At 40.4% G+C, this 18,595-nt stretch overlaps 1 protein-coding gene across 9 annotated transcripts in view; it reads left to right on the top strand.

Annotated features, from left to right (window-relative positions):
* ppp1r9a (protein phosphatase 1, regulatory subunit 9A) overlaps window positions 1–18,595 on the top strand; it is a 106,392-nt gene that overhangs the window by 49,639 nt on the left and 38,158 nt on the right. For all 9 annotated transcript variants that reach the window (XM_041809051.1, XM_041809055.1, XM_041809054.1 and 6 more), the window contains exon 5: window positions 9,104–9,208. In XM_041809051.1, coding sequence (XP_041664985.1) covers window positions 9,104–9,208 — 105 coding nt within the window. The remainder of the gene's footprint in view (window positions 1–9,103; window positions 9,209–18,595) is intronic.

Here is an 18,595-nt window from a genome sequence, read left to right on the forward strand (position 1 = left end):
CACAGTCGTTTCTTTTTTTTAGTTCGGGATTTTTCCGTAAAAAATCGTCCCAAGAACACCATCATCCCCCCTTCTTGTATGTCCTCTTCCATGTTGTGTGTTGCGTTTTCTGGTTGTTGCTATGTTTCTTCTTCTTCGTTTTTGTTAGATCACGTGTGATCATGCGAGATTCCTGGCTTGGAGGACGAGATTCTAGATCGGTGTTGGGACAGAATCATGATGTGTGTGCTGTGCTGTGTTCAGATTATCGGAGCACACCACACACAGTACGATCAAAACTGTTCAATGCCTGATTTTTTATCTTCATGTGTGGGGTCTCTTAATAGATAAAAAATCTCTTAAGATTTAGAAAATCCCTATGTGTGTACCCCGCTTAAGTGCATGCAATGAAGGGTTCGCTGAGCAAGACAGTGTGGCGTTCCTGGTATATGAGCATGTGGACAAAAGTCACATCTTTTGGTCCTTGGTCCTTCCAGTATTACGATACTCTTGTGAGGCCTGGACAATGTTATGTTTACATGGACCACTTGATATCAGAATAAATGGCTGATCTAAATTAATACTTCATATAACAAAGAAAGAAAGAAATTTCATCCTGGGGTACTGCTCATGTCTGCTCCACATGACATGTCTTTTGGCTTCATTATGTCCGGAACTGACAAAAACATGGCAGGTCCTAAAACAAAACTGCCAACACCACTCTACTCTAAACTTAAAAAGAGCTCAGAATTGTTGATCAATTAATATAAGGTACAGACATGAGAGAGTAGAATAATCCAATATTTTTGCATGGGGAGGAGTTGAAAAAACGAGCGATCTGGGGCGCAGATGGTGGTTTAAGGTGCGCCCCATGTACATGCATGGCCCAGGTTTGAATCTAGATGTTTCTCCCCACTCTTTCGTCCCTGTTTCCAACTCTATCCACTGTCCTGCTCTACCAGTGAAGGCACAAAAAGCCTAAACATAAATCTTAAAAAAAGAAAAAAATGAGCAATCTGACGGTGTATAGTGACGGCAGTTTCTTTTACACCAGAGGTATAGAAGAAGTATTTCTTCTTCTACAGTAAATTTTCATTAGATTTCACCGGTTGGGCAATACTGAGTATGTCTCTTGAGGTATCGTTGGCAAGACCGTTTGTCTAATGCTGATTTGCTCAGGAAAGCGAGGAAGGGAAGGGTCAGCTGCCTGATACTGGAACAGCAGCTGCACTGTTAGATGATGGCTATCAAAGGGCCAGAGCAGTACAGGAGCAGGTTGACACCCAGTGTGCAGTTAAAAAAGTTTACCCTGGTATCAGATTGATACTCGGTATTGGCCAATACTCAATGCTCTAGTTACAGAATTAGTATTAGGAAGGACAAAATAGAATTGGAACACCTCCACTTGCAGCCCCAAAACAAGCCGGGCCCACCAGGAATTCTCCTGATTAGCCACTCCTGTTTAATTTTTGAGCGTCTTGTCTTCTGGTGTTTTTGATTCAACAACTGATCATAGTCACAGTCCAGGGTGTACCTCACCTCTCCAGATAAGCTCCAGTGCCCTGGACCCCAAACAGGATAAGCAGTAGAAGATGGATGGATAGATGTGAACGCATAAAACATAAGGTTAGGGCTAAGTTGCAGGGACGAGGGATTGAGCCAGTAGTTATGAACACTTGACTCTTTGCCTCATTCACTGTCAATAACAAGTTTATTAGTAAGAGTTGTTAAATGGCGTATAAAACACTGCAGGTTTGTGAAGCATTGTCAACCTTAAATCCCTCTGATGTAGTCAGTAGTGTAGACATTCCCACATTATTCTGTGAAAGCACACCATCAACATTTCACTCAGTCTAATCTTTGATCCCATTAGCTGCTGACCTTTTTTCCGACAAACAGAGAAGACGTGAAGAAGGATCTTCTTTTGACATATTTTTAAAATGTTTTGATGCTGCGGTTAGACTTAATGTTGAGTTTAACAGTTATATTACACAATAAAGGCCTTTATACAGATAATAGAGACATGTTTTCATTTTTTAGTGATTCTGCAGCTCCTCCCAATCCCTAAAAATAAGTCTGATAGAAAAATGATAAAAATGAACTGAAGACCCAAGAAATTAGGAGTAAACACCAGATCACTTGTGCTCAATTAATTACTTTCAAAGCACACGCTCAGGGAAAGAGCCTGAATGTAATTTCCTTCCATTATTACCCTTTCTCTCTCTGTTTTGCTGAGTCGGACTTAATGGTCTGATGCATCCACGTACACACTCACTCACTTACACACACACGTCGGCTCACAGGCAGACAGATAAATGAGCTTGGCTGTGGCTCACTGTATTGTCTGGAGCAGATGACCCTAGATGTTTGTGTGCTGGATGTTATCAGGAGGGCTGGAGATGAGAGCGTGTAATGTGGTTTAGGTTGATTTGTATGAACTGCAATCATCTTTTATTGTCAGTTTATTTTTTCTGCTGCCTTTGCTCAGCTGCTCTATGGCCACCAGTGTGGAAAAGTGTTTGCCACGTATGTTTCAATTTATCAAATATATTTTAATATTAGTCAAACATAACCCAAGTAAACACAAACAGCTGTAAAAATGCATCCTGAAAACAGTTTTTCCACTTTTGACGGCATGCAGCTGTTTGTAGTAACTGGCGATGAGTCTTTCACATCACTTTGAAGAGTTTTGTCCCACTCTTTTTTGCAGTATTGTTCTAATTCAGCCACATTGGAGGGTTTTTAAGCTTAAGGTTATGCCATAGCATCTCAATCAGATTTAAGTCCGGACTTTGACTAGGCCACTCCAAAATCTTAATTTTGTTTGTTTTTATCTATTCAGAGGTGGACTTGCTGGTATGTTTAAGATCATTGTCCTGATGCATAACCCAAGTGAGCTTAAGCTTGAGGTCATGAACTGATGGCTGGACTTCTCCTTCAGGATTTTCAGGTAGAGAGCAGAGTTCATGGTTCTATCATTAACCATAAATGGCGCAGGTCCTGAAGCTGCAAATCAACCCCAGACCATCACACTACCACCACCATGTTTGACTGATGTCACGATGTTGTTTTGATGAAATGCCGTTAGTTTTACTCCAAAAGTAACAGGACGCACACCGTCCAAAACTTAAAACTGGACAGTCAACAGAATACTTTCCCCGAAGTCTTTGGGATCATCAGGATGTTTTTAGTCAAATGTGAGACAAGCCTTTGTGTTCTTTTTGCTCAAAAGAGGTTTCGGTCTTGGAAGTCTCCCATGGATGCCATTTTTGCTCAGTCTCTACCTGTTTCTAAAAGTCCTGAATCCAGAGGATCCTTCCTCTGCAGGAAGGATCCTCTGGAGTCGGGTCCTGTGGAGGCGAGGCAAGAGTCTTCCCTGGCAACTGTTAAACACACATTTGAAACAAGCTAGTCTGTGTGCGTGATTTTGTCTAGAGAATGGCTGCCCATCGGAAGTCAGAACTGGGAATGATGTCACACCTGAGTGGAATGCGTTCAAGGTTCTTTATTAATGCCCAGTAGGGTAAATTTGCTGTGCAGACGGTAGTTCAGCATCCCAGAGACAAAGACAACAAACAGCAACGGCAGTGATTCACAATTCAAGACACAATGCGACAAAATACATACAAAGCTAACATTAAAATGTTCAAACAAACATCGGTGATTAAAACCAAGTTTCCATCAGCTAAGAGCTTGTAACTGAGGGTAATGGGAGTTGCTCCATCTATTGAGTCTGAATATTGAGTTAAGGGTGCATTTTTCATGACAACAACTTCGATTTTCCAAGTTTCAAGGGCAAAAGGAACACGCCATAATAACCTGTACAGCTTTTCTAATATGCTATCAAATCATTATATAGTTATTACACAGTATATTATATGGTCATATAATCATATTCTAAGGCACTAATTCTCCAGCTTTACTTTGATGCCGTGAGATTATAAGGGTGACATTATGATTAATGGTGGAAACAGGATTATTAAAAGTGTATTGAGTAAGTGAGGATGCAGTTTCATCCTGATACTGCACTATTTTCTAAAAATTGTTTTCTTCCTATAAGATGGAAGACGATGCGAATTAGAGCCCGACCGATATGGGATTTTTGGGGCCAATGCCGTTGCCGATATTGGGAGTTAAAAAAAGCTGATATCCGATATATTGGCCGATATCTGATATATTGGCTGAAAACAGATATATGAAATAAGAACATTGATATACACAGGATATATACTGTGCATGAACACAAATTCTTATTTTTATATTATCTTTGTTTATTTCACAAAGATGCAACTTAGACAACATTGAAATGCTGGATAATAGTCTTTCATTAGATAATGGTGGACATGTAAACTAACAGCTGCTTTTATCTTTGTTTATTTCAGAAAGATTCAAAACAGATGTTTTTATAAACTGTTTCACGTATTGTTGTATAGGACAACACTGTCGTCAGAGACTCCGGAAAGTCAGCCAAGTTCAGGGCTCTCTAGAAAATGTTCTGTAAGAGCTACGAATGCTCGGATGACATGATTAAAAAGGCACAACAGATCTGTGCCGCGTGAGCTCTAAGGGTTAATATACCAGCTATATATTGGCTGATGTTGATTAATCTGTGATATGCTATAATCGGCCTGATTAATCGGCCAGCCAATCAGTCGGTCGGGCTGTAATACGAATTGGATTGTGGGTAATTCCTGCGAACGGAGGATAAATATGTGCATTCCTGAAAATTCTTAGTTTGAAGGACTAATTTGAAGAATTTTGAGGATCCTCGACAGACCTCTGACATTTGACATTGTATCCTCCAAAAACGGACGTTGAAGGATCCTTTCCCGGCTTTGAGAAACAGCATCTATCGTATTGTTAAATCATGAACTGACCTTAACCGAGTCAAGTGAGGCCTGCAGGTCTTTAGATGGTGTTCCAGGTTCTTTGGTGACCTCCTGGATGAGTCGTTGCTGTACTCTTGGAGTCATTTTTGTAGGCTGACTACTCCTGTGAAGGTTCACCACTGTTCCAAGTTTTCTCCATTTGTGGATAATGGCTCTCACTGTGGTTCACTGAAGTCCCAAAGCCCTAGAAATGGCTGTGTAACCCTTTCCAGACTGATAGATGTTAGTGACTTAGTTTCTCATGTGTTCTTGAGATCTTTTATCCTACTGTGGTTAATCAGAGTTCATTCATGATTTAACAAGGAGGGCAATGACTTTTCACATAGGGCGAGGTAGGTTTGGATGGATCTTTTCCCTTAGAAAATGAAACTATCAATTAAAAACTGCATTTTGTGTTTACTCTGGTTATCTTTGTGTAATATTAAAATTTGTTTGATGTTCTGAAACATTTAAGTCTGACAAATATTCAAAAAAATAAAATATCAAAGGGGCCATCCAGCTCAGGCTGCTGTCTCTATAGATTGATGTAAAATACCCCTAGAAAGGAAGCTGTAATCATGCATGTAGTCAAAAGAGAACACTGATTTATTTCTCTCAAGGTTGCAAGAAATTCTGGTGCAATTTGCAGGGCATTTTTTCAGAACTGCTGAGCTATAGGCATTTTGTGGCTTAAAGAGGCTTAAAAAAACAAAAAAGAAGTACATCTCATTTTCTTCTTCGCTGGATTTAATCAATCTTCTGTTAATTGTCTCTTCTCTATCCCTCAAGTTTATTGAAGAGTTAAACTATCTTCTAAAGGGCTCTTTTTGTAACAACCATCACTTAAATTGGCTGAAAAGAAATCCTTGTCTTGCAATATAATTCATGAAAATCAGGTCCTTCACTGCCGTGTAAATCCATCATGCAAATGGAGAAAAAAACTGACTTAAGAGGCTTTTCATCAGTCGGTGAGAACATGCACTCAAATTTGAGCATTCATTATCATTTATTACTAGTATTATAAATTCATGATGCAGTTTGTTTGTCTAAAGGTTCAGGAGATAACAGAGTCTTTCTGGAGCATGTTAAGTGAAATAAAGCTTGTTTTGTATCTTAAAAACTCATCATCCTCTCAGTTTTCATGAGTTTCACCTATCTCCTGAATTCATCATTCATGCTGTTTAAATTGATGGTTTTATCTGATCAAAAGTGCAATCATCTGAAGAGATTAAGACTAATTTAATTGTCTGTGTTCAGAAGAGGTTGGTTAAAGGGCTTTTGCTTTGCTTGGTCATACTGACGTGAAAGTAAAGCATTAGCAGGTGGAGGTTTTTTTGTGAATGACAGTGATGATTGTTTTTTTTCTGTTACACTAGAACTGCCAGCAGTCTCTGTATACCTAAAACTGCCAGCAGGTATATTGAACCCTTAATTAGAAGTGCATTAATTCCATATCAAGAGCAGTTATTCAACCAGAGACAATGAATAGCTGATAACAGTAAGAGGACTGGATCACTGGAGGATGATACTCCGTCACTTCAACAATCATCCAGGGACTGATTACCTCATTGAAACCGTCCCATCATATACGTATACTTCACTCAAAGCATTGAGTGACTCTAATGAAACTTCACCATAATCAAGCTCTGATTCAGCCTGTTTAAGGATGTTTAAGGTTAGTCTATGAGTTCTGAATAGGCAGTGCAGCAATAGACAAATAAATGCATTTATGTCTTCCTTAGACCCTGCATGTACACTAGGCTTTCGTCCAAAATAGTATTTAACTCTGGTATTAGAATTTCTAGATAATTGCCCAGAATATCCATTGAAGTTTAAGTTATTTTGCTTGGAATGTTGGAAGAAATTTCCATAAAAATTTCAGATATTTAAGAGGAAATTTTAGGGGATTTGTTTGGATGTTTTGTCTGGTATTTTGCAAGTGTTATCAAGGAAATTATAGGGATATGTATGCATATTTTGGAAAGTTTCTTTAGGGTTTTTGAGGAAAATTTGCTGTGAAATACTTGCATTTGCTTTGCAATTTTTAGGTATTATCAAAGAAATTTGGGAAAGTATTATTATTTGTATTATTTTTATGTGATTGGGAATTTTGGGGGGTAAACAGTTGGGTCACATCCAGAAGGGACGCAGTGGATGCAACCGAGGCCCTGGCTGATACCCAGAGCCAGCCCTGCCTGACCCTATCCTCAGGTTAATACCTGCAGAGAAACAAGCTTGGCTTGAAGAGCAGAGGTTAGATTCACATCTACTCAGGACTCACAGTATACAACCCGGGCCATGGCTGAAATTTTCCAAAAATTATTTTTAATATTTAAGGGAATTTGTTTAGGGGAATTTAAAAAATATTTTTAAAGATATTTTCATTGAAATTTGGAACATTTATTTATTAATGTTTCAGGATTTGACTGGATTTTAAGGAAATTTCAGGCAATTTGATTGGAATGTTTGGGGGAATTAGCTTTGAAATGTTAAGGTATCTTAATGAAAATTTATTTGTGAATGTTTGGGAATTTTGGTGAGGAATTTGGGGGGGAAAATTATAATAATTTCATGGAGATTTCAGGGAATTTGTTTGGCTGTTTGGGGAATTACTTTCATGGATTTTTGGGAAATGTGGGGGTGAGGGGGGCTTGGATAATTTGGGGAATTAAAGTGGAGGACATTTTTATTGGGGTGTTTAGGCTTTATGATTTAGTTTTACAGCTCAGGTCTCAGGAGGATTCAGGGTAAATTTTATCTACATGCCGGTTCTATGTAAAAATGGCAACTTTTTTTTTTTTTTAAGATTTATTTTTGGGCATTTTTGGGCCTTTATTAGATAAAGGAGGACAGTGGGGTAGATAGAGTCGGAAACAGGGTCAAGAGTCGGGGAGAGACATGTGGTAAATGGCCTCAGGCTGGATTTGAACCTGGGCTGCCCGCGTACATGGGGAGCGCCTTAAACCACCAGGCCACCAGCTTCCCTAATTGGCAGTTTTTTTACATCTGGATTTTTGCAATCAAATTTAACCAGGTGCAGCACGAACACTTTGACAGACATTGATTATTTATTAACACAAAGTTTGACACAGCTTTGGGTAAATTATACCCAATGGCGGTTCTAGTTAATCCTGCAAAACTGATGGACTGTCCAGACTGTTTTCTGGCAGATCCATCTCGCAAAACTCCAATCTGAAACATTCTTGGCCGGTCTGAGAATTGACGGACCAATCCGTATCATCTGATATGAATGAGGCGGTAGCTACAAAAATAAGAATTTGTGTTCATGCACAGTATATATCCTGTGTATATCAATACATGCTTGGTTTAGTTGTATGCTGGTAAACAATTTTATCACAACTGGACTGAACTGTGCTTTATTGGCTGTTTTTGCTCTTCTGCTGGCCATCCTCTGCACAGAGGATGGTTTGATTTGCTAACTGGCTCCACTGACAGTAATAGAGTAGTGTCTTGCAGTTATGTAGTTTATGCCCTGGGGCTGTGCATGCTCACTACATCATGCTTTGTTGCTCTGACTGACCCACAATTCATGTAGCAGACAGAATATCTAAAATCATGTACGGGCTGTTTACCAGGTAGATTTAACATATATTCCATGCAATGGATATGAAACAGTCTGTCTAGTGTGTCAGGTTAAGTTCAAGTGTTGAACATGAAGTTTTAGAGCAACTATTATATATGGTATTTATTTGCCAGAAGATCCAGAATGGGTCTTAGGTTGTTTTTATGCAGATTTCTTAGTGGTTTTCAGCTGAATATTAAGTCTGGACTTTTTTTCTGGAGGATTTGTGAACTCTCCTCCAGTCATGAATGCAGTATCATTAGGAGTTGTATCTCAGGTCAAGAACTGAGCTGACCTCTCTCTGCGTCTGGAGCTGTGGTCCTCATTAGCCCTTTTGAGCCTCATCTCTTCTGTCTCTCAGTTAGGCAACAGTCTGCAGTCTGCAGCCAGAGGAACTTATGACAGCAGAATAGTCTGGCTGCATTGTAGTCCTGACGAATAATGTGACTGAGCATGACAGGACAGTTTATTTTTGCCTATTGTTGTAGATTTGCTGCACTAGTTGTGATGTAATTTTGATACCAATTTTTGTAGACGGTGACTTTGTGTATCTTAGGAAGTGTCAGCTTACATGCAGAGCACATTAGACAAACCAGAATCACCAATTAATCAAATAAAGTTATATTTCATCAGAGCATTCCTAAATAACTGTTGCTTTTATTTGTGTGTGCAGAATCAAGGTGAACGACCAGATTGTGGAGGTGGACGGGACGAGTTTGGTGGGTGTCACACAGAGCTTCGCTGCCTCCGTCCTCAGGAACACGTCAGGAGTGGTCAGGTAAGAGTCGTCTCACAGACACGCTGAAGCTCCAGCGATTAATGTAGTTTTTGATAACAGAAGATTTATATGTTTCCCTCCACTGATGAGGATCTTTGGATTAACTAAAGATTACAGAACCAAACTGTGTCAAGCAGCTATCAGCCTGAAAGACCAGACTAACAACGTACAGTATCAGACATAAACCCCTTTCACACATGCACTGCCCCCATGATTAAGTCCCAAAGTTTTCAGAAAGTGGGGGACACGATTGACCTAATTTTTCTGCCAGCTAACAGGTAAATGTCTGAACGCAGCAGGTAATATTCAGTGAAATTTACTGCAGGCAAGTGGGGGCGATAATGACATTTACATTATGTGAATGCAGGGGTGGTTTTAGTGATTTGGAGGCCCCAGGCAAAGAGCAATATGAGGCCCCTCTCTATTTTGCATGAAGCAAACAAAGAAAAAAACATTTTCAGGCATCTCCTTTCAGTCAACAAGCTAAATAACATCACCCAAAGTGTGCACATCCTAATAGTTTAAAATGTACAAAATAGACACAACAAAAGTTCAGTTTTCTGCTACAAACTGTAATTTTTATATTTCTTTTATGCCATTTTACCAATCAGTAATCCACAATTTGATGGATTTAATATGTCTACATACATACATCTTATTATAATTTGCTTGTTATTATGTGAGAGTGTTTTTTTGAAGGGTTGAACTCACTAAGGGGTCCAGGGGTCCTTTCCAGAAAATCTTTTGATTTATCAATGTTTCTTTTGATGCTATTTCATGCACTGGGCACTAAAGTTGTTCCTGTATTTATACCAGTATCGGAAATACTTCTGATACTACTTAAAATGCAGGTATTGGTATCTGCAAGTACACGAGTTTATGCACCGATCTGATAACATTTTGTTTAACTTTATATTTTGCTTCATTTAGCCATGCTAAATGTTAGGATTAAAAAAACGAAAATCATTTTTATTCTTCTTCACTGCTGGAAAACACTGCATGCATGGGGTACTGTTTTTAGATCAGCAAAGAAGAACTAAAGGACCCACTGTAGCAGCAAAGAATAGTGGCTGAGTGACAGTTTTTCCCTGAAGGTGATCGTTAAAATGCAGTCCAGAACGGCGCTGTTGTACCCGACAAAAAGTGACACAGTTTATCAAAAGTTAAATAATTTTCTAACCATAAATCATTCCCTCTTACTTGTTTTTCCTCTTGAAGCTAGCGGTTGTGCCGTCCCATTGACGCTATTGATACCTTTGAATCCCTTGCTGCAGCATTTTCAGCAAGCCTGGAACTCGTGTGACTTTTCAGGACTCTAATGATTAAATCCACACCAGTAAACCCAGTACAGAACGTCTGGGGACCATTGGTGGACAGCCCTTTTTAGGGGTCTCTGGAAGTGTTCGATAGGGTACAAGTCAGTGCTCCAGCTGGGCCACTCTAGACATTCACAGAGTTGTCCCTAAGCCACCGCCATGCTTCACTTTAGGGATGATATTGGGGAGGTGATGATTGGTGCCTGGTTTCCTCCAGAGATGACATTTAGAACCTTGTTTCTCACAGTCTGAGAGTCCTTTCAGGGGCTTTTTTTTTGCAAACTCCAAGCAGGCTTTCATGCAGTGATGGGTTGTCCTTCTGGAATTTCTTCCCATCTCCACACGGGATCTCTGGAGCTTAGTCAGAGCGACCATCAGGTGCTTGGTCACCTCTCTTACTAAGGACCTCTCCCCTTTGCTCAGTTTGGCCGGGCGACCAGCTCCCAGTAGAGTCCTGGTTGTGCCAAATTTCCATTTAAGAATCATGGAGGCGACTGTGCTCTTGGGAGCCTTACATTTTTTTTGTAACCTTTCCCAGATCTGTGCCTTCAACAGTCCTGTCTCTGAGCTCTGCAGGCAGTTCCTCTGCCCTCATGGTTTGTTTTTTGCTCTGATATGCATTGTATCTGTGAGTCCACATCAAACTGTATAAATATATCAGCAAAGATTCAGAGAAATGGGAGGAACCTGAGCTAAACTTAAAGTGTTTTTGCAAAGAGTCTGAATTCTTCAATGATAGTACAAACTTTATTAAATTTTTTCTAGATCTTGTAAGCTTTGCATGCATATAAGAGAATATGAAGTTATTACTATAAAAGTAAGCTCAGAAAATTGCTGTTACATGCAGCATTGATGGTTGGGTTATCTCTGAATGCTGGTGGTCCTGCTTTCATGATGTAAAAAGGATGAAAAAACATTAGTGCAGTGGGATTAGAGTGAGTTTGGCAGAGCTCTCAGCTTCATTACAATATCTGATTCAAAGGAAGTAAAGACTTGGGAGCACAATATGTGGCAAAAGTCTTGTGTGTTTGACAGACGAGCGGTTTTTGGCAGGTGTCCACTTGGGAGCAGACACCACAACACAGCATAGCAGGAGGGCTTTAATTTTGACAGCCACTGCTGTCCTTGGCAACACTGCCATGCATCTATTCCAGCTTTCTGCTGCTCCTTGGTCTTGTCTTTCCTTTGCTTTTATTTATCACTGCAGTGTTGCATTCTCCCTGAGTTTAGTAAGCAGCACTCTTCGTTCCCACCTTTTTGTATGATTTTCCTCTTCTTTCTCCTTCTCATGTGCTGTTAAGACACTGCTTCATCCAGTCACATCCACTCTGTGTAAGTAATATTTAAAGAGAACAAAGTTTAATAAAAGGAGAAATTTCTTTTACGTTGGAATAAAAAGGCAGTTAAGCATATGACACCTGTACAAGTGGATAAGAACATTTTAAAACAGGGGTCACCAAATGGCGGACCGCGTTCCGGGTCCGGACCTGGACCCAGACCTACAATCATTAGAAAGACAAAGAGATTAGACGAAAAGATGAATGAGCTGAGACAAGGAGTCTAGGGCCCTATGGTTTCCGTGTTAGCGGAATCACAGACAGAATCGCGGAATTGGCCAATAAAAACGGAATCTACTATTTAATGTGGACATCACGAAAATTTGAATGAATGTGACTGAAATACTGTGTTTTTTATTTAGAATAACGTATATCTGAGGAATATGTTCTGGGGGGACACTAAAGCGTGGCACAAGTTGTGCCTCACTATCCAAACTGTGGCTCATGGGCTAACTGTGGCCCTTTTTCAATAAATCTAAGGTTGTTTCTATTTAATTAGTGAACATTTAATTCATTTACATAAACAGGGCACTCTTTTATGGTAAAATTAGTGAAAAGGTTAAAAAATGGAATTCCGGGCGCGCCAATAGTCGAGTGGTTAAGGCGCACACCATATACGCAGGCAACCCGGGTTTGAATCCAGCCCGTGGCACTATTTCCTGCATGTCTCTCCCCGCTCTCTTCCCTGTTTCCGACTCTATCCACTGTCCTCTCTCTAATAAAGGCACGGAAAAGCCCAAAAATAAATCTTTAAAAAAAAAGAAAAAAAAAAGGAATTCCAAAATATTAAGACGGAATTTGGCAAAAAATAAAACGGATTTCGTAGGGCCCTAAAGGAGAGATTCACAGACGCAGAAATGGGTGAGCTATAGACAAATTTTCATATTTTTGCAGCACAACAAGTCCCTGAAATCGCACCCAGATCTACATATCACACTAACTCAAGTTAGACATTGTGATGTTCCAGACCTATGGTTTAATATATTTTCTCTGACTGGACCTCTTTGAATTTTAATTGATTACCCCTGCTTTAAAATATACAAAAGCATTTGGCCACACCTGTTAATTAATGAGTCCAGGTGTTTCAATTTTATACACCTGCCACAGGTGTATAAAATCCAGCACCTAGCCATGCAGTCTGTATTTGCCAACATTTGTGATACTAAATATATTGTTCTAAAGTGCTCAGTGACTTCAAGTGTGGTACTGTGATGGATGCTACCTTTGCAGTAAGACAGCTGGTGAAGTTTTATCCCCTCTGGATTCTGTAAGTGGTATCTTTGGAAAGTGGAAGCATTTAGGAACAACAGAAACTGAGTCTGGGTATGGCGGATGCTGGGAGAACATTACCTGCCTGACTGCACTGTGCCAACTGTGAAGTTTGGTGGAGGAGGGATAATTGTGTAGGGGCTGTTTTTCCAGGGTTTGGGCTAGACCCTTTATCTCCAGTGAAGTCCAATATTAATGCTTCAGCATACTGAGACATTTTGGACAATGCTATGCTTCCAACTTTGTGGCAACAGTTTGGGGAAGGCCCTTTTCTGTTCCAGCATGACTGTGACCCAGTGCACAAAGCAAGGGCTATAAAGACTAGGGATGCAAAATCTGGCACCAATATTGTACCGGTTCTAACACATCTAATATCTACTGTACCAAATTGCAGATTTTGGTGCTTCATTTAGGTTGGTAACCTTCCACCCTAAAATGACCCCCCGCCACACCAAATGAGAGGCACAAAATGCATCATGTTTGAGCCTCTTACTTAAGGAGGTTACATCTTTACTTGTTTGTTCTACTGGCATCTTTTTATAACCCTGCAAAGCAGATGGATTTGCCAGACTCCATATCTGTCATCAAACAAATCCATCTTGAAAAGCTCCAATCCACAACGTTGGTGCTGAACCAAACACTGTCCAGAACAATCAGTGCCAGCTGAGGAGAACATGGCAGTAGCGATAGGTGGGGTTTAGTTGTTTTCAAAGCCATTTGTAATGACTGGCTCTGTGCTGTTATTACCTCAGACGTAGCTCTAGCATAGCATCATTTTGACTTGAATTGGGTCACTGTTTGATAGCTTGAGATGTAGATGATTTTTGACTAGTCTGCTGAGCTGTCTGTGATATTTTTAAGGTAAAATGAGAATTAAGGAGCAGTGGTGGATTTATTTGACATCACTGTGGCTGCAGGGAGAAGTTGGAGTGGCCTCACCAAAGTGTGCAGAAAAGAACATTAAAGCATTAGATTAATCATGATTTACAAAATCATTGCACTATTTCTGCAGTAACTGCAACTAATGCATGAATGTTTAAAAACACAAAAACAACAAGTACACTGAGATCTAGCAATTGAGTAAATAAAAAGGCAGCCAGATGTAGATATCTCATGTTTGTGAAGCCTAGTATTCTCCTATCCATGCATCTTTTTGGCTAATTGACCCATGATTACACAATCTTTGAAGACCCAGCTGTTTTATGGTGCTAAATGATCCATGGGCTTATTGAGGTTCCAGCCTCACCCTATTCTGGTTCACATCTCCTCTGTGATCTTAGCTGTGGAGAGATAGATAGATAGAAGCTGGTGGTTGAACAAAAGCACCTCTGACAGCCTCAGAGCCGACTGTGTGCTGGACAGATGCTGTTTGCTGAGCTAATATTGACAATGAGGGTTTTCCACATACCAGGATGTGGTACCAGAGGTGAGGCAGCCATCTCTCACCTGTCCATCAGTCTAGCAAGTGTGACTCAGAAAGTCTGGTGTAGTTTTTCTGTTTAAGATCTGGAATCAAACTGAAATTAAAACCACTTCAAAGTTAAATCTATTGCATTGAATAAAACGCTCTCTAACAGTCTCATAACAGCTTGTAACAGAACTGTCAGACCTATTTTCTCTCTTACTATTTCAGTCTTTCTCCATCATGTCTCACCCACTCACTCATCTTCCTCCTCCTCCTCCTCCTCTTCCTCCTCCTCCTCCTCCTGCTCGGTAAACCCTCCCCCTTCTGTCTGATCACCAGAGGTTTTGTGGCCAACTGTCCTAGATTTACCATTTTAGCTAAATTTAACCCTGACTTCCTGCTGAAAATTATCCAGGTTTTAGTCAGAAGATCCCCTCTGACAGTCGAGTACCGTACAGTCAAGTTAAATAAGTCTTTTCATGGATTACTGCATGTGCTCTTTGTTACATATTTGAAAAAACAGCTGCAGAATTAAAAGCTTTTTTAGGCCTACATGGTTAGACAAACCATAATGATTATAAAAACATTCAATTTAGTCATGAGTTGCGTTAGATATTAATCTTAAGTTCAGTTAAGGAGAAGGTGATATGAGCTTATTTTTTCATTGCACCCCATCTTAACCAACTCCTACTGATTTTTAAATCCTAGCCAATTTGAAAAATGTTAGAGACCACAAACATAAGGACAGTTTCTACAATCCTTTATATAATAATTCTCAAAATACATATAAAGACAAGGATGAAAATATTAGCCCTTCTATGAAAAATAGATTAGTTTCAAGTATTTTCCAAGTGCTGTTAGACAGAGCAAGGAATGGTTTATTTTGATGCTTGCATTATTTTACTTTGTACACAGACACAACTTTATTTCATGAAACCCAAAACTACCAGCGTTTAAATCAGTGGTTCTCAACAGGTTGAGTCACGAGACCCACCACCAACCCCCCAAGGAGAATAGCAACCCAAATTTTGGAGCTCTTTTTGGTCAATCAGACATATTTAATACAAAATAGTAGAACTTGGGCCTAAGGCAGTACAAAAGGTGTAACAAAACAATGAAAGGACAAAACATGCATGTTCTATAGGGTCTCATAGACAAGTTGGTGCAATTTTTTTCCCAGGCACACATCCCGCGACCCACTGAAAAGGGCTTCGTGACCCACTTTTGGGTCCCAACCCACCAGTTGAGAACCACTGGTCTAAATGATGATCCCCCAAATGCTAATAGTCAGTTGTCTCCTTTTCTCAGGATAACAGCCTGCAGTCGTTTGTTGTAGTTTGCAACAAGTCTCTGACACGTCTCCTGAGGAATCCCAGCCCATTCTTCTTTGGCCAGTTTCTCAACCTCCTCCAGATTTGATGGTCTTATGGCATGAACCTTGGTATTCAGATCACCCCACAGATTTCAGTGGGATTCAAATCAGGGCTTTGTGCAGGCCAGTCAGCAACGTTCACGTTGGTCTCCTGAAGGTAGTTCTTCACCAGAGCCATGGATGTTTTGGATCATTGTTGGAAGACAAAGTGACGATCCAGATCCAATTTTGCTGCTGACTGTTTAAGGTTTTCTTTACAAATCTTTACATATCCTTCTGTCTTCATGATTCCTTCCACCTTTACGGTGCGCACTAAAGCATTCCCAGCATTTGGGTTATTCGCCTCTCCCTTCTCTCTCCAAACATCGTCAGCGTCTCTATGGCCAAAGAGCTCTAGTTTGGTCTCATCTGACCAGAGGACATGCCTCCAGTATCAGAATCTTTCTCCAGGTAGTCCTTAGCAGACCTCAGTCTGGCTTGAAGTCGTCTATTCTGCAGAAGTTGACTTTTTTGTCTGTCCCTGTGCAGAGCTCTGATAATGGTCTTCTTTGAAACTACAATTCCTGACTTGGCTAAGTCCTTTACTATAGTCTTGGCAGTTGTTCTGGGGTCTTTAGACACATCTCTCACTAGTTTTCTTTCCAGAGTCTTTGAAATCTTTCTCTTCCTGCCTCTGCCAGGCTTGTTCTAAAGTATGTGGCTCTCTTCTAAATTTCTTGATGATTGTTCTCACTCCAGTTCTTGACACTTGGAAATGCTGTGTTATCTTCCTTCTCCTGCTTTGTGAGCATCAACAATTCTTTTTCTTAAGTCTAAACAGATTTATTTTATTTTTGCCATGATGCTTTCTCCAGTAACCCTGAGTTTTAACTTGATTTTACAAGCTTTGAGCATGACAAAGTTAAAACGCAACCTTGCACAACAGTAGATGTGCTATGGTTCAACAAAAGGTCAGTTGTAAAGGGGGCTAGTAATTCAGACCCTGGTAATTTGGGGGTTTTGTAAAATAACAAAATTTAAGCATCCAAAATAAAACTAGGATGTTTGGAAAAGCTGTTAAAAATGTCTTGCTCTATTTAATAGCATGGAAATACTTAAAAAAGGACATTTTCATTGGGGGGCTAATAATTTTGTCCTCATCTGTAAAAGATAAATTTCCACCATGGTCAGGCAGTCATGTCTGTAATGTGTGAACTCTTGCTGACATCCTCTAACGCCCGTCAACCCACTGCTCCCTCATTGGTTAGACATCTTGTCCCATAGCAGGATGTTTTTTCCTTGAAGCACTTTTATTTTAAACCATTCAAGCAAAAGTTAAAAATACTTTCCCTTCAAATTCCTGCTCCAAAGTGTACATTTAACAGAGTCACGCTGGTGTAAAAGAGACTAAATGAGATCAGAAGTGAAGGTTTCTGAAGCAGCGCTGTGTGTGGCAGCCTCAGGACAGCAGGAGGTGAGGAGGGATTGTCCCCCTGCGTGAGGAGAGAGGCTGTTTCCAGGTCAGCTCCTCCTCAGACCTAACTGCTGTCCGAACGCTCGATACAGTTCACTACTTAGCTCAGCCGGGGCCTTCCCTCTTCCTTTTTTTCTCCTCTCTGTCTCTCCTGCCCTTCAGTTGTTCCTTCACATGTAGATCAAATCCTTCTCTCTGCTGGAGCGTAAGGCCCCTTTTCTACATCGCCTTTAGAGATATATGAAAGAGCTCTCAGGGACCGAATCCACGTGATTAGGCCCTACCCTCTCTCTCCTCTCTCTCTGTCCTTTCTTCCTGTTGGTCTCACTCTTACCGTCTCAAACATACAGGGGATTAAACACAGTCAGAGGGCTCCTGCTGGGATGGAGATTGCAGAGTAGATCGGAAAATTTCTTAGCTCCCTTTGGCGGCATTGATGAAGTTAAAAAAAACTGGAGAAGTTAGATTTGAGTATTAGCAGTCAAGTCACAGCGCAGGAAAGAGCTTGTTTATTCTGTTTGTTGTTATTTATTCATATTTTAAAATATGTGCTCGTGACTTTTTTTTGCAACTGTTGTCGTCAGAGGGGAAGGTTTCCTTGGGACATGCCAGAATCTAAAGGAGGAGTTGCACATTTTCCCCTCTTCTTACATCATCCTGTCTCTACTTTTCTTCTCACCTTGTTCACATTTTTATCTGATATTGATTGGGTGTGTGTAGCTACAGTTGGCAGTAGTCTAGAGCTCAGATGCACAGCCTGTAGCTTTCTCCATTTTGTTTCTTACCAGCCTAATAACAGGCTGCCCGGTCGAGCCGACTGTCTGCTCATATTATTATGTGTGTCCCATCTCCCAGCCCTGCCCTGATATGTCAGCAGATATCGCTGTCATTGCTCTGTGGCTGTGGACCTCCACTGCTCACACAGAGTCACAGCTGTGGTCATTTCACTGCACAGATACACACCTATAAGAGCGAGAAAGACGGGAGATTTTCACTAAATAAAGTATAAACCTATGACATTATTGAGTCAATGCAGGCAGACAAGTGTGCAGATTCATGGAGACGTACAGATTTCTTCAGCCAAAGTTGGAGGGTTAGACGAGGGTGCAGCTTAAGTTCAACCCTCTACAACATTTATATCAATGAACTGGCAAAGGCATTAGAAGAGTCTGCAGCACCTGGCATGTTTGTCAAAAGCTGATATCAGCCGATGTTAAACCGGTGCATCCGTGCAT

Source organism: Cheilinus undulatus, linkage group 16 (assembly GCF_018320785.1).
Source record: "Cheilinus undulatus linkage group 16, ASM1832078v1, whole genome shotgun sequence".
NCBI lineage: Eukaryota > Metazoa > Chordata > Actinopteri > Labriformes > Labridae > Cheilinus > Cheilinus undulatus.